General features: G+C 44.4%; 1 protein-coding gene across 1 annotated transcript in view; it reads right to left on the bottom strand.

Annotated features, from left to right (window-relative positions):
* LOC126530124 (alpha-mannosidase 2C1-like) overlaps window positions 1-14,980 on the bottom strand; it is a 241,787-nt gene that overhangs the window by 48,747 nt on the left and 178,060 nt on the right. The window contains exons 13-15 of the mRNA XM_050177562.2: window positions 12,052-12,225; window positions 6,311-6,421; window positions 2,729-2,918 (exon numbers count right to left, since the gene is read on the bottom strand). Of these exons, the coding sequence (XP_050033519.1) occupies window positions 2,729-2,918; window positions 6,311-6,421; window positions 12,052-12,225 (475 nt within the window). The remainder of the gene's footprint in view (window positions 1-2,728; window positions 2,919-6,310; window positions 6,422-12,051; window positions 12,226-14,980) is intronic.

Genomic DNA, 14,980 nt, shown 5'->3' with positions numbered 1-14,980 from the left:
ATGCCCGCTGTCCGCCGTTGTCACTTGCGTTCGATGTCTCGAGTTTGCTCGGCGGCGTGGTTAGCAGCCTTTGCCCGCCATTTGCCGCTTGTGATTCTTCGAAATTAAATTTCTTGAAAATTAAATCTGCCCGCCACGTAAGACAATGAGTGGCTCATACTCCCTTAAACAATGGCTCATACCCCCGTAAACGCAGCCTCCCCATTACGACGACAGAAGAGAAGCGATATTCTACGCTGGAATGATGAACGGCAGCGCAGCCAGCTGTGGAAGACAACGACTACGACAAATGCGGGAGCAGTGTCACGAGCGTGTGCCGTGGATTTCGCAGAGTTCCCAGTCGGCATAAGGAATCGCTCTGTTCCACGCCTAGCGAAGCGTCGCATTGCTGGGAGCACAGAAAAAGTGGCGCGCCAAACTGTCGACATCGTTCCAATAGCCGCCTCAGCGATAGCCAGGTACTCAGCACGTCAGCATCACCTCCTGGTATTCTTAACAAACTCGGCGAAGGCTACAGTTTTGCGGATGACATGCTTGCTGAAATTCGCCGTCAACAACGAACCACAGAATACACCAACGCTGCACCGCTTGCTTAGTCGGGCCCACCCGCGTAGCCGGCTAGTGAGGAAGTGAAGGTGGGTGCGACTGCACCGCCACGAAGGCGCGGGCGGGTGGCGGTTCCGTGCAACGGCGCCAAGTTTGAAAACTGAAGCTAGTCTAGTAACATTGCCATGCACCGACTCTGATTGGTGCATGGTTCGACTTGCTGAATGCCATTTTTGTTTTGAACGGAGCCTCCTTGCTGCCCCACAAAGTGGCGCTACTGCAAATCCCCGCTCATCACCATCGTTTCTGCCTGGTTCGTGGCTACAGAAGTTCCAGTCTCAGCTTAATAGGCCATGTCAAGACAAGCCAGCAGCTGATTTGCTTGTTTCTTCGTGCACGACGCTGTAAGTAGGCGACATTTTTCGTTTGTGCAACTGGTGTCGGCGTGACGGCACGGTGATGTTTGCTTTGTGTGCTGTGTCGAGGTTGCGGTGATCCAACGCAGCATACGGAAACATTGCGTGAAGTGTAATTACGCCGACAGTGCTCGTGCAGACTGCGCTGGGGAATGCCGGCAAGTGGGTGCCGGGAGGCCTAGGATTTGTCGCCTTCCGATGTGCTCCCTACTGACCCCTAGAATGTTCTACCGAGCATTGCGATTCCGCATACCATCTCATTTGACAGTTTCACAGGTGCTGACAGTGCTGTACTGACATGCGCAGAACTCGATGACAGCGCAATCATTCGTCAGGTTTCTGCTGCACCGCCAGACGGTGACTCCGAGTCTAAAGATGACTCACCATGTGCTATGCTGCCGTCACATGCGGAGCGTGTACAGGCAGTGACTGTGTTTTCAGCTGCCTATATATAGTGACCATACGACCCTCTCCGAGATTCAGGCTTATCTGATTGCGCGTAAAGGGAACAGCGTGCAACGGCGCATTCACGGTTTCTCCAACCCTACTGCCGAGCCTGAATAAGTGCATGGAAATAAAATATTTTTTTTTTCTTAATCTGCTTTTTCGGACACCTGTTTATTTGGACGTCTCCGCAGTCCCCGTGAGGTTCGAATAAATGGTCGGCGACTGTATGTGCACACAAAGAGCAAAAGAAGAAAATAGAATGCACTATAATATAAGTTCTATATATAATACTGCCTAAGTTGGTTAAGTGTGAAATAATCTATATTTAAATTTTGTTCATAAAAATAATTTATTATTCTAGGGATGATGCAACATAACCTGTCTTTACCATAATTAGTTCTGTTGGGATGCACTTCCCAATATTAGTCTGGGCACGGCAGCATCACCACCACATGGGTCACATCTAATCCCTTCCTCTATTGTGTACAGATCTTTGGCTTGCTGCTCACTGTCAACAACACACGCGTGGAACCGGTGAACGTCGTAGCGGCGCATGAGCAGAATTTCCATGACTGCGAATGACCAGATAATCTAGAAGCATCACCAATGCTATTAATGCTCACGTTTATGGCAAAATCACCACGGCAATCAAGCACGGCCCGAATTCAGTTGTGATCCGCACGTGTTTTGCAGTGAAGAAAGTTCAGTAGCGCCTAAAGATAAGTTCAGCTGTAGGCTTGAAAAGAATTTCTCTCGCCTCCAACAAATTTATTCAAATTAAAATTTCATATCACAAGCTGAAAGGTTGGTTCATATAATGAGCTATCTTTTGTATTTTTATGTGGAGTGCCTTAATGCTTCATTTAGGTTTGAACATCACCAAAAAGTGATTTTTTGGCAACTTCAGGAGTAAATTTCTAGAAAAGCATGATTTTCTAGCCGAACATTATTTTTATCATAAACTTAAATATTTAAAATTTTAAAGATTAGCGCTGAAAGATCAACGGTGCTTATGAAAAAAAAGATTTGTCAGAACGCACAATTTATTGCTTTTTAATTGAGCCAATTAAATGCGGGAAATTCATAAATGTATACACTTATGATGTCACGTGAAAGAACCAAGGCAGTAGAATAGTCTAAAATAAAATTTGTCATTGTACCTAGTTTCACACTTGAGCTTTAAAAATTTACCTCCAATCAACATATGCTCCTTCGGGAAAACTTTAAAGCGCACTTACGTCACCCAAAATATTTGTTTTGTGAGAAAACAGGAACAAGCTGAACTTGGAAGTGTTCTGGGTACAAGCAAGTGCACTTGCCCTGGTGTGGCATGAGGGCGTAGGTGAATTCATGATGACCCATGTCAGCTTCTGGGTCGGGGCTCTTGGGTGCTCGGAGCAGCGAAAGCCGCAGGACATTCCCGTGGACTGCGTGGCCATACTTGCACGTGTTCAGCAATGCCAAACCATGACCGTGCTCACTGAGGTCGACCCACTTGTGGCCACACACCTGAATGCGGCCAGGGCCAGAATCACTCAAAAAAATTGCCAGAAAGCACATCAACATTGAACAATGAGGCTCGCCTCACTCTAACCTACTTATTTCAAACGCAAAGTGCACAAATAGTTCTGGCCTCCAGCATTGCTCATTGCACCTAAGAATGTGGTGCTGCAGTTACTCGCTACAAGAATACCGCCGATGATGAGTTTACTTTTTTGGTTTTGCAATAGTGACAAATCCATGCAGGAATTGTCGCATAGTGTGCAGCAAATGAACACAACAGTCTCACATAAATAGAGAAGTGGTATCGAGTGACATAAACATGTACACAAAGCAAAAATTCAAAAATTAAACACTAGCATTTAATATTTCAGCGCAACACACAGGCTATGAGAGATGCCACAATGGACAGCTCCGAACGCATCTAAATAGTGCAACATGCATCTAAGTACACCTGAGCACATTTGCATTCAGCAGACATTGGAATGAGGCAAGGTTTGGGTACGGGCTAATTGGTATTCCATGATATCAATCTTCACTTACAGCGCATGCATAGACGAGGGACAAAAAGGATGACGAAGACAAGCACTGACTTCCAACTACAACAAGCTGACTTCCAACTTTGACAAGTGCTGACTTGGAAGCCAGCATTTGTCTTCGTCATCCTTTTTGTCCCTCGTCTATGTATGCACCGTAAGTGACGATTGATAACTTTGGAATGAGACCACCACAGGAACTGAACCCATGACTTCGTGGTAAGCAGCAGAATGGCATAGCCACTGTGGTGGGTATATATACACAAACTAGACACCTTTCAATCAGCATCCAAGATTTCAACTGCGTGCACGCAGATCGAAGTCATTCTGCTTCAGCACCATTTGCAGAAAGAAAGAATGAGTGAGTACAAGGTTTCTTCAGTTGCACTCTGTAACAGCAACAAGCAGACTGAAAAATTAAGCGTGCAGTGTAAATGTGCAATCAGCATGAATTAAAAAGAAAACAATTCTGAGACTAGCCCAAAGCGTTATCCCATTTCCAGGTTCACCTGCCCTTATAAAAATGGTTTATTTCACACTCCGAAATGCACACTTGCAACTACTCCATGTTTAGAAACCAGCTACAAAGCAATTACATGTTGCACTTCCATGTAATTTGGATAACAGGTGTCCTGGTCAATTTCAATTTGGGCTGGCCACACTACCCTACCCACCCTTTCTTTTCCTTTCTTTCTTTCTTTCTTTCTTTCTTTCTTGCTTTGCTTTCTGCTGCTGCTGTTGCTTCTTCTTTGTTTATTTATTTATATTGAAATACTGCACGCAGCTAGTGCTGCCCAAGCAGGAGAGAATTACAGTGCATGAATAACAACTCTTCAAAATTTTTCACACCTGAGCATTCAGTAATACAGGAAGGCAAAGAGTTCTACTGTTCTACTGAGAGAAACGATTTCTGAAAAACTCAACCGAAAGGTCTGTTTGGCTTGGTGTTGCAAAGACTAATGCACACAGTCTTTCATTAAAGTTAGGTCACAATCTTTTACACACATTAAACACGCTGCCGAATGGGTTGCCCGTGAAGTCACGGCAAAACCTGGCCATCGCAGTCGAGCTTGCCGCCAGCAGAAGGGTGTGGTTGGTCAAACGTTCATTGTGGGTACCACTGCTTCTCCTTCTCCTCGTTGTTGTTGTTCGTGTCGCTGAATGACAGCGGCGGTTGCAGTAGCTTTGATCTTGGCATGCTTCTGTGCTTGGTAAGCTTTTATATAACGTGCTAATCTGGTCCCCCTTTGCTCCGGTGTTTCAGCAGGCAACATTGCCTTTGCTTGAGAGTTCGCAGCCTGCCGTCTAGCTATATCTACTAGATGATTGGATTCAGCCTGTAGCTTGCTCTGAAACGCACGCACAGATGGCCCAGCCGGCACAACATCCATGGCGAGACTGAGCAACCAAGCGTCGGCAAAGCAGCTGTTAAACCCTCACCTAGTCACGTGATACCACAGTGACGAGGCTATGCGATGCCTCTCCGCAGCGGATCACATGACCCGACGTCACACCTGCCACACTTGCACCTCGGTGGCTCAAGGTCATTGTAAGATGATGAATGACCTTGCAAGACATGGCGTAGCAGAGCTTTTGCTCTAAAATAAAAAATAAATACAGATGCAGTCTGCAAGAATAAATTTATTGCAGCATGACTTGCAATCTTGATTACTTAGCAGTCCCAAGTACTCTTATTGAGTAGTCCTCGGCACATAGCAGTCCTGTTCAAGTGGAAGTGCTTTTCACAGTTCAAACTAATCTCAAGACCCAAGGACACCACCAGCAATGCGAAGGCAGCGATCAAATTGGAAAGAAAAAAGAAAAGCTGTCATATAACACAACGGGCACATCTGTATTTCAAAGCAGACACAAATTTACTTTTTATTTGTTTATGGGTCGTGGCAGAGATATTTTCATCCAATTTACACAAAGTGTATCCCTTTTCTGAGGATATGTAGCATCCCACAAGGAAATGTCAGCATTGACAATGTTCATGAATGAACAACACACAAAGCAACTCAGCACAGATGCTTTCAACCAGAGCCCTTACCAGACTGCCAAACATCCCATGAAAAGTCTTAGATGTGATATTAATTACAGCACTATAACCAGCTGCCTTCCCTCCCACTTTTTTTCCTTTCTTTAAGAAGGGGGGTGCCTTCTTCGATTTTCACATCCCTTATTCTGACCACCTATGGTCTTCAAACAATCAAACATTTGCTTCAATGCTGCGGTCTTTATTTTGAAAGAATAATCTACAAACTCAAATAATACAGAAAACTGAGTTTAAATAGCAATAATATAGCTACAACTTCGAACCTTGATTTTGTATGTGAATGTACAAGTGCGTAAATGCTCGATGTTTCCCTTTTCTTATTTTTTACTAAGCATCACCTTCATAAATGTGCACATTTGTTTGTCACATTTTTTTTCTTTCACTGAAATAATAGGCTACAGTCTTATACAGAACAGAAAATAAAAAATAAAGTGCAGGACAGCTGAGACTCTGTGAAGGAAATTTTTTTATGATTAGGTACTATTATTCATGGCTACCTCCTATTTTCTTGCAAATGGAAATAGACATCTCCTGTTTTTTTCCTCTGCAGGGCCTTTTATGCCTGACCAAAACAACCAAATGTTTTAATTTACACTACCAATGCCTCCGGGTTGCAGGCTCCTTCGTTCAGTTTTCCCCGACATCATTGTTGGAAGTTAGCGCGGCATGTGTGTCTCTCATTGTTTCAATGCGTCTATGTGTTACTAGTTGCGCAACACTGAAAAAGCCTTCAAGGTGACGTAATACCAACAAGCCCAATTCCCCACACAGAATGGCTCCAGGATGACTACGCCCAAGCCAAGGCATACCTCGTACTTCGCCCAGTCCCACGATGTGTTGAAGTGGGTTGGTCGTTCCAGATGCCCAAACTGGATTTCATACGTGGCCCACCGAGACAAGATGTTGACTGGGAATTCAACCTTCAAGCAGGACATACGATGGTTGGTAAAATTAGAACTCAGAATCACTCAATGTCCCTGCTCTTGCTAGCTGTTACAAAGCGACATACTCTACATATTGTAAAGAAGCAAATCCAGCTTTTTCCTATGACAACACTAATGCTACAGCGCACTAAAATTATGGCACACTAGCACTATGTGAACTCTATATGTCAGAAAGCATAGCTAAATGGGCTTAACTGCCTAGACGACTTGTACTCAATCGACTTGTACATAGGTCGTTACAAACATTTTAAGACACACTGCGTTATGATCGTCAATAAAAAAATGTAGCTATTATGATATCCTAACTGTGCTTGATTGGAGTATTGGTCACGGCAACAGCACAGGCATTTGTTTCTATCTGCATGGCACTCGGTTGATTTGTCATGCAAGTCTTCCGGCAAAGCGCTGTTGTTTTTTCCTATTGTTTTCTGAAGTGCACGAGCAAATGTGTCATGCAGACCTGACATGCTTACATTAAGCATGAAGTGCTGCAATGCAAGCTACATATTTATGCATCCTGGAATTATAAGAATAATGTGCGACTGCCTGTCACATCTCTCATCAAACACACATCAGGGGAAGAAGCCCCGCTACAACCACCCATAGTAATGTCAGAACATCTTATTTGAGAGAGCCAATGCCTCCCAACTTATAACGTTGTGAACAAAATGAAATCAGCAAATCACTGCTCAATGAGGGCACAAGCAACTCCACACAGCCGGCATTTGGAATTGGGTGGCCCACTCTCAAACATGTTCTTATTTACCAATGCAGAACATAGCGTTTCATACAACTTTACAGATGAGCCAGTGCTAATTTAAGCCCTTTCTTGATTATCTGCATTATGCTCCAGTTTGAAGGTGGATAATTAAAAAAAAAAGTGGTGCATATGTTCATATTACTATTGCTTATGTATTAACTAGCAGTGTTAGCTCACAATGTAATTACACAGTATATATGAAAAGTATATATTGTCACGCTGCAGGGTGGAGCCAAACAAAAGAAGAGGAAGAAGAAGCAGAGGAAATGCCTCACTGCTTGCGACCTTGTCTCTATGCCCCCTCGATCATCTTGTAAATAAACCCATCTCATCCCTAACAACTTTGCTGGAGGTGCGGAGGAATCGCTCTAGACAACCTTCTTCAACGCACCCTCTGACGATGCCGGTGCTTGGTTGAACTACCGCCTGAAGACACAGACATGAACAAACCACAAGCAGCCAGCGGCAGCCATGACACAAGCCTGCAAGATGACAGCGAGCGCCCTAGGCAAGTCATCAGCTGGATCCCTCAGAAAGAACCATGCACCTTTCCTGGCAAAGCTGATGAGGACGTTGACAACTGGCTGAAGCATTATCAAAAGGTAAGCGGTCACAATGGCTGGAACTCAACAGCGGGACTTGCTAACGTTGTCTTCTTTCTCACCGGAATAGAACTTCTCTGGTTTGATAATAACGAGAGCACGATGACAACATGGAAAAGGTTCGCTGAGAAAATCAAAAGCTGCTCCGGGACTCACTTTCAAAAACAAAGAAATCTGAGCATACGCTTTTGTGTAGAGCACTGTTGCCTGGAGAAACATGCACAACTTACATACATTGAAGAAATATTGAAACCGTGCAGAACTGTGAACACAGGCATGTCGGATGAAGACAAGGTTGGACATCTCCTGAAGGGCATCGCTGAAGATGTCTACGATTCTCTTATATCAAAGGAAGAACTGCGCACTCCGTCTGATTTCAGATGCCACTGCCGTGTTTTTGAGGCACTGAAGACGCGACGAGTATTAGAAAAGTTTGGTGGATTTGACGTGACCACAGTCGCAAGCGTGGACATCTCCACCTCCCATGACAACGCCTTGCTAGTACATCAGCTCGTTAAAGAATAATTAGCTCACTTTCAAGCACAAAGTGGAGGAAGAGATGCAGGACCGGAGTAAAACCAATGCGCACTTGAGGTACGCTGTCCTGAACGGCTGGTACTTTGCCAATTGCAAACTAATAGCGCAAATCAGCCCTTGCATGACAAACGCATCCACGTCGACACGGTGGGAGCTCCGGCATCCTTCACGCACCTTCGGACGCCATCAGGCCGCACCACCCTAATGCCTTTGTCCCCAATACAGCCAGCGCCAGACCATATAGTTTGTGACTGCCCTGCACACCACAAGCCACCTATTTGCTTTAGCTGCAGAATTCCTGGACATATCGCCAGGTATTGTCGCCGACAGCAGCAGGAAGTTTCAGCCATCCCCGATTATCAATGCAGAGAGGAGACCAAGACTGCTCGCTGTGGCAGATTGCTGCACCTCTTCGACGACATCCGCATGAAAGTGTATCCCGGCATAAGTCTCCAGCTTCCAACCGCAGTCTTACTCCACCTCTGACCGGCTATCGCCGCTCGCCATCGCCTTGCTGTCGCTCACTTTCACCACCATCCCAGCTGGGAAACTAGCTGGTGCAATCAATGTAGGTGAGGTCGGGGATGGTCACGTAGTCCTCTGCTTCTCGCCGTGCCCAAAAACAAAGTGTGTGTCTGTGTTCATAGTTGAAATACTGATGCCTTAGTGGATAGCGGTGCTACAGTTTCAGTAATGAGTGTTTTGTTGAAAAGTCATCTTGGACACAGAGCTGTGTTTGCTTGTGGGGCCAAAAGAGTGCTTTTTGTGAAGTTGGGAGGCAAACTCCTGTGGCCCATTGGTGTTTGGTCTGCTATGGTGAGTGTTGGTGGTCAAGACTTTACAACTGAATTTGTTGTTTTGGGACACCTTCCTTGGGATTGGGATCATCCTTGGTATTGACTTTCTTCGTGAATATGGTGCAATGTTAGACTGTGGGGCTAGTGAAATTTCTCTTCGAAGTCCTGTGATGAAACCCATACCAGCAGTATCTGACGGGGACAAGCAGGGAGCATTTTGTGTGTCCCATGATGTCCTTTTACCAGCTCACACTGTGGCATTTGTTCTGGTAACTTCCACAGATTGCCCTCCGCATCGCTGTCATGGTTTAATTGAGCCGTACTGCCCTACCACGTTGAAGAAAAATATACTGGTTCCTCGATCCATTATAGTATGCGTAGATGGTCATGCTCATGTGTGGGCGGTGAACACGTCTTTGGAGGAAGTTTTACTGCTGACAAGACTCAGGCTGGCCACCTTTGACTCAGAAGTAACTGCCAGTATTGATGCCGTTGATGCTTCTACCGACGCAAGGGCAGCAAATCGTGACTACTCCGTGGAATTCTACCGCATGACGAACAAGTCGCTATTCTCTTCAGAGAGGAAAGAATTGCAAATGGTCCTCATCCGCTATGCTATTCCTATGAATGGACGCAATGAATGCGTCCGCTATTCAATTTCGCGCAGCATGAGCGTCCAATTACCCTTTCTGACTCGCAAACACAACACTACATAAACACAGGCCAAGTGACGCCTATTCACCAGAAGTAATTGATGAGCAACTTCAAGAAGTGCTGTGGACAGGCGTTGTCCAGGAGTCTTGCAGTCTCTGGGCAGCTCCAGTGATACTAGCTAGGAAAAAGGACAATTCTTGGAGATTCTGTGTTGATTATTGATGACTTAACGCACCCACAAAGAAGGATGTATACATTCTGCCACACATCGACCATGCTATCAATTGCCTTCATGCAGCCTCCTACTTTTCCTCCTCTGACTTACGATCAGCATGCTGGCAAATACCGATGTACCCCACAGATAAAGAGAAAACTGCCTTTGTGATCCCAAAAAGATTCTTCGAGTTTAATGTCATGCCTTTCGGTTTATGCAACGTGCCAGCAACCTATGGGCACCGTGCTACACAGATTGAAATGAGAGATTTGCATGTGCTATCTCGATGACGTAATAATTTTTGGCAAAACATTTGAGGAGCACAATCAGCGACTTGGTGCCATACCGGACCGCACACAAAAAGCTGGACCGGTTTTGAATTCAAAAAAGTGTCACTTCTGTGAACGTTGGACTCTCATGCTCCGTTTTCACATCAACAAAGATGGTATACGACCTGACCCTGAAAAGATTGCTGCAGCACACAATTTTAGCCAACTGCAGACAGTGAAAGACCTCAGAAGTTTTCTTGGCCTGTGTGTTTATTTCCGCTAGTTTATTAAGAACTTCGCCCAACTTGTTCATCCACTCATGTGCCTCCTTCACAAAGACAATCCGTACGTATGAACTACAATGTGAGGACGCATTCCGTCAGCTGAACTATTTCCTAACTTCTGGGTCAGTCTTGCGTCATTTCGATCCAGAGGCCACGAATGAGCTACACACTGATGCTAGCAGTGTATGCATTGATGCCGTCCTTGTTCAACTTCATCATGGGCGCCAGCACATTGTTGTGTGCGCAAGTCGGACATTGAAAAGAGCGGAGCGAAATTATACTGTCACCGAATTGAAATGCCTTGCTGCAGTGTTCGCCATCCAAAAGTTTGGGCCATATCTGTACGGTCACTATTTCAAGATAGCGATGGATCATAATTTTTTTTCGCTGGCTTGTTGGACTGCGCAATCCTTCTGGATGGCTGGCACGCCTTCAAGAATACAACTTTTCTGTCAGCTACAAGAGCGGTCGGTGTCCATATTGATGTCGACTGCTTGTCTTGTCTCCCGTCGTCACACTCCACTGCTAACGACGACGACTTCCATGACTACTTTGCCAGCATTACCAAGTTTCCCAACGACAGTACCTTTATATGTAAATTGTGAAAATTCTAATGTGAACAAGTAGAAAATGGCAATGCAGTGTTGCTTCTGCAGCTTTGTCCAAAATTGTACCAGTGGTTTAAATTCAGGCTCGAAAACACATATTTGGCACTACACTATGCCTACAGTGCAGCTAAGAGCCATACCACTTGAAATAAAGCAAGCTAAGCAAGTTCAGCAAAAGAAAGTGTTTACCATCAACTTCCGTTAATTTAACCTCAGTTAATTCAACTTGCTTTATTCGAATGCAATGGAAAGCCCCAACAAAAAAAAACATACATTAATATGGAAGGAACACTCATTTAGTTCTCGAAAGAATGCCGCTTTGATTAAGTAGTACACCCCTACCAGCACCCCCTCATGCATTTGGCAGTTACTGAAAGCTTGAAAACACAAGAAATTCAGCAGACTGCTACAGCCTCTCTAGGGGTGAAGCTGTTTTATTTAAATCTGTCCTTCTGCCTGTGAAGACATCCTGTCCCATTTGTTTCGTGTCGTGTCACGCCGAGGCAGCACTTAAACTTGTCAGAGCACTTCCCCTCCTGCTGGTTGCATCTCACTTCACCAACAAGAAACAAAGACATTACAGACTACTACCTCAGAAAAAAAAAAAAAAAAAAAGAACAAAGGATGTGCATCTGTCCATTTTGTCGCCTTTTCCTAATTGAACTTTTCGGATTATTTGAACAAACCATGCAATCCCGCAAAAGTCAAATTAGTGGGAGTCAATAGCACTTCATGTGTCATGCTTTAACGTAATTATGCTTAGCAGGTGCTTTGAATATAATTAATCACTGCAGCTGTAATGGTCAGTTTTCTCCTTTTCTTTCATTTCAATTTATGCCGACAGCGCACACAGGATAAGACAAGGCAGAAGATGTGGCCACCTTGAGGAACTTGTGGTCTTCCTTCCATTCCACTTGGGTGTCAAACCTTAGGTACGGATGCACCGCATCAATGATGACAGTCTGCGTTACGGTGCTTGAGCGCCCAACTGTAAATTTCACTCTGACAGCTGCTTGCAGAGGGCCCTGCTCCAAAATGGTAGCGGGTTCAAGTACCTGATTTAAAGAAAAGAAGCAAAGAAGAAGAAATACATAGACTTAGCTATTACAAAATGGGACCACTATGTAGGAGTGATTGGCACTAGCCTCAACAAAGGATCTTGTTTAATGCAAAATGTTGACCTTTGTTGCACCTTTAAGAAATGCTTCCTTCTTTGTGTGCATATATTCATATGAATGTATTCATCTGAACACCAGAGATTGTGAAAGTTATTTAGCAGGAAATCTGAGAGCTTTTGAGAGCTTCCAGGGCCTTGTCAACCCATTTTCAAAGGCAAAAGCAGCCTTATGCTTGACAGGCTGAAAACAAGCACTGTCATAAACAATGAGCAAGAATTTTTTTTTCACTGCTCACAAACAAGAAAAGTAAAAAAGGTTAGAAAATGAACCACAGCCCTCGCTCTTTACCACCCACATAGAGTGTGCCACACATACGTGGAGGAAATACATCAGCCATAGTAAAGATGCTAATCAAATTCAACTGGCGTGAGTTATGGATTGCACCAAGCTTGTAGGCAATTGCGTAAATAAAATTCACTAAGATAAGCTAAAAATAAAACACGAATTATTAAACACTTCATCAAACTTCAAGAATTTTGAAAGGCTTGAAAATATCATTTTGATGTTCAAGGGTTTTCAAGGACCTCTATAAACCCTGGGACAGTGCCTCAAGAAACTGTGTATGAAAACTTGCATATTTATTTTAAAGCTTTACTAGAAGATATTGTACTTATGCTAGTTTGTTTTCATTGGAGACGAGGAAAGAAATAAAACTGCTGTTTTGCCTAGGCCACAATGACGACAAAAACAGCCCCGAATTGCTGCCAGTACAGTTATTTGATGTCATGGCGCTCGTACAGTGACCGAAGATAGCATGTGCACATGTGCAATTAAGAAACACGTACTACGCCCTGTTACATGCAGTCTCATATACAAGGTGTGCAAGGTGGTCAAAACAAAGGCTCAAATCACCACAACAATGTCAGAAACAGCTCTAATTGACTTGATGGCCATTACAGTTACTAGACGTCTCTGCGCTCGTACTGTGATTAGAGACAATGCATGCGCACGTGCATAATTAAGGAATGCATACTAGTATCTGCCGTGACAATTGCCCCTAAATACGCTTCTCTGCGTAACAACACTGTACTGCGGCGAAGCTGACTTAACAAGAGTTGGCCATTACGCAATGCATGTTGACCTTTTCCTCATGCACACTGCTCAATGCAGGTCTTGATCTGAAGCAAACTGCTGCTTACACACCAAATGGTTTAGATCCTGCTTCGGCTAGCTACCTAGCACATGATGAAAGTTACGATGTGGCTTTGTTGCATGACACCTCCTTTTTTTTTTGTATGTGGCAACGTGTCAAATGGCCTATTGAGCGAAAAAGTCGGCAGCGTCCGTTGCAGTGAAACGGCACGTAACTTCCCAATGGCTGCGATGCCAGTGTCACGAGAATGCACTTGCGGCGCTGGCTCGCGCTTGCTGACTCGGGCCTTGATGGAGCAAAGCAGGCAAAAGAAAACACCTACTGCCGCGGCATTGAATGAGGGGAGACGGCATCGCTGCAATGCATGCCACGTACCCTCTCTCTCGAAAGCCTGTGTTATCCGCGCATTCCTTGTTCGCGCTAACTCTCGCCTGCATTTTAAATGCGCTTCGGTAAGGCCAAATCAAAACGTGACAAGCATCTCAATGCACTCGCTTGCCCATGAAGAGTTCATAACTCGAAGGACTGCTCAGCAGCATTCAGTGCGTTCAAGTGGGCATTAATGCTTTCGCATTCACAGCTCATAAGAAGTGCTTAGGTGTCCTCAGGTTTTTTTTCTTCTTTCTTTGAGGTGGGGCAGGGCAGTTTCTTGGGAGATTTATGGCTGTGTCCATAAACCAGGAGGACTTGCCAAAATGTGAGTCTCCAGGACAAAACGGGAGAGTTTGCAGGTCTGTAACGTGCACATTCTCGACTGCATATCTATGCTACGAAACAAGTTAAAGCTGCTTAACCCTTTCAGGGTCAATAACGTAAATACAGTATATGGCGCCACGAACAAGTCCAAAACGGTCAATGCCATATATTTACGTCACCGTATGTACATCTAAAAAGCACGCCAATTTCCAAACTTTTTCTTTCCTGGCATGTGCTGCCACTATGTGGGGATAAAGCCTCCCTCTCTCAGTTTCCGTTGCATGGTTTAGTTTAGAGTTAGTTTGTTTGCTCCAGCACGTCTATATACCACCACTCGGGCATTGGCATGCGCGCGTGGGCGTCGGTTAGTGTGGGTTTTGTTCCACGGGTGGTCTCGGCTTCTTGCACTTGCAAAACTGGTAGCTATCTCGTTACTAATCCCTCAAAGGGCAATCACCTGTTACTCACTTGTTTATTGCTTACAGGGGTGTACATACGAAAGATGCCGTCATGCATGCATTCCTCTTTTATTTTTTTTTTAGAGTCGCGAAAACTAACTGCCTCTGATTGGTGATAAGATGAAGATTAGCGGAAATTTGTCGCAAGTTTTGCTTTTTTGACGAGCACACAAACACACAGTTTTCTTCAGTGAGCTCACCTATGCAGTTCGATTATGCTATGGATGTAAATATTATTGTAAGAGCAGGAACATTTGAGGCTTGCAAAATATTCTCATGTGTGCATTTTCTAAACCTTGAACTATGTTTATAACAATGCATCAAATTTTTAATTGTTGTAAGTTTATTTCCTTTTTTTTATTGTTGTTGTTATTCATGAATAAAC

The sequence above is a fragment of the Dermacentor andersoni genome, chromosome 5 (genome assembly GCF_023375885.2).
Source record: "Dermacentor andersoni chromosome 5, qqDerAnde1_hic_scaffold, whole genome shotgun sequence".
NCBI classification, from domain to species: Eukaryota; Metazoa; Arthropoda; class Arachnida; order Ixodida; family Ixodidae; genus Dermacentor; species Dermacentor andersoni.
Note: the sequence above shows the minus strand (reverse complement) of the source record. Positions and strands in the feature narration are given on the sequence as shown.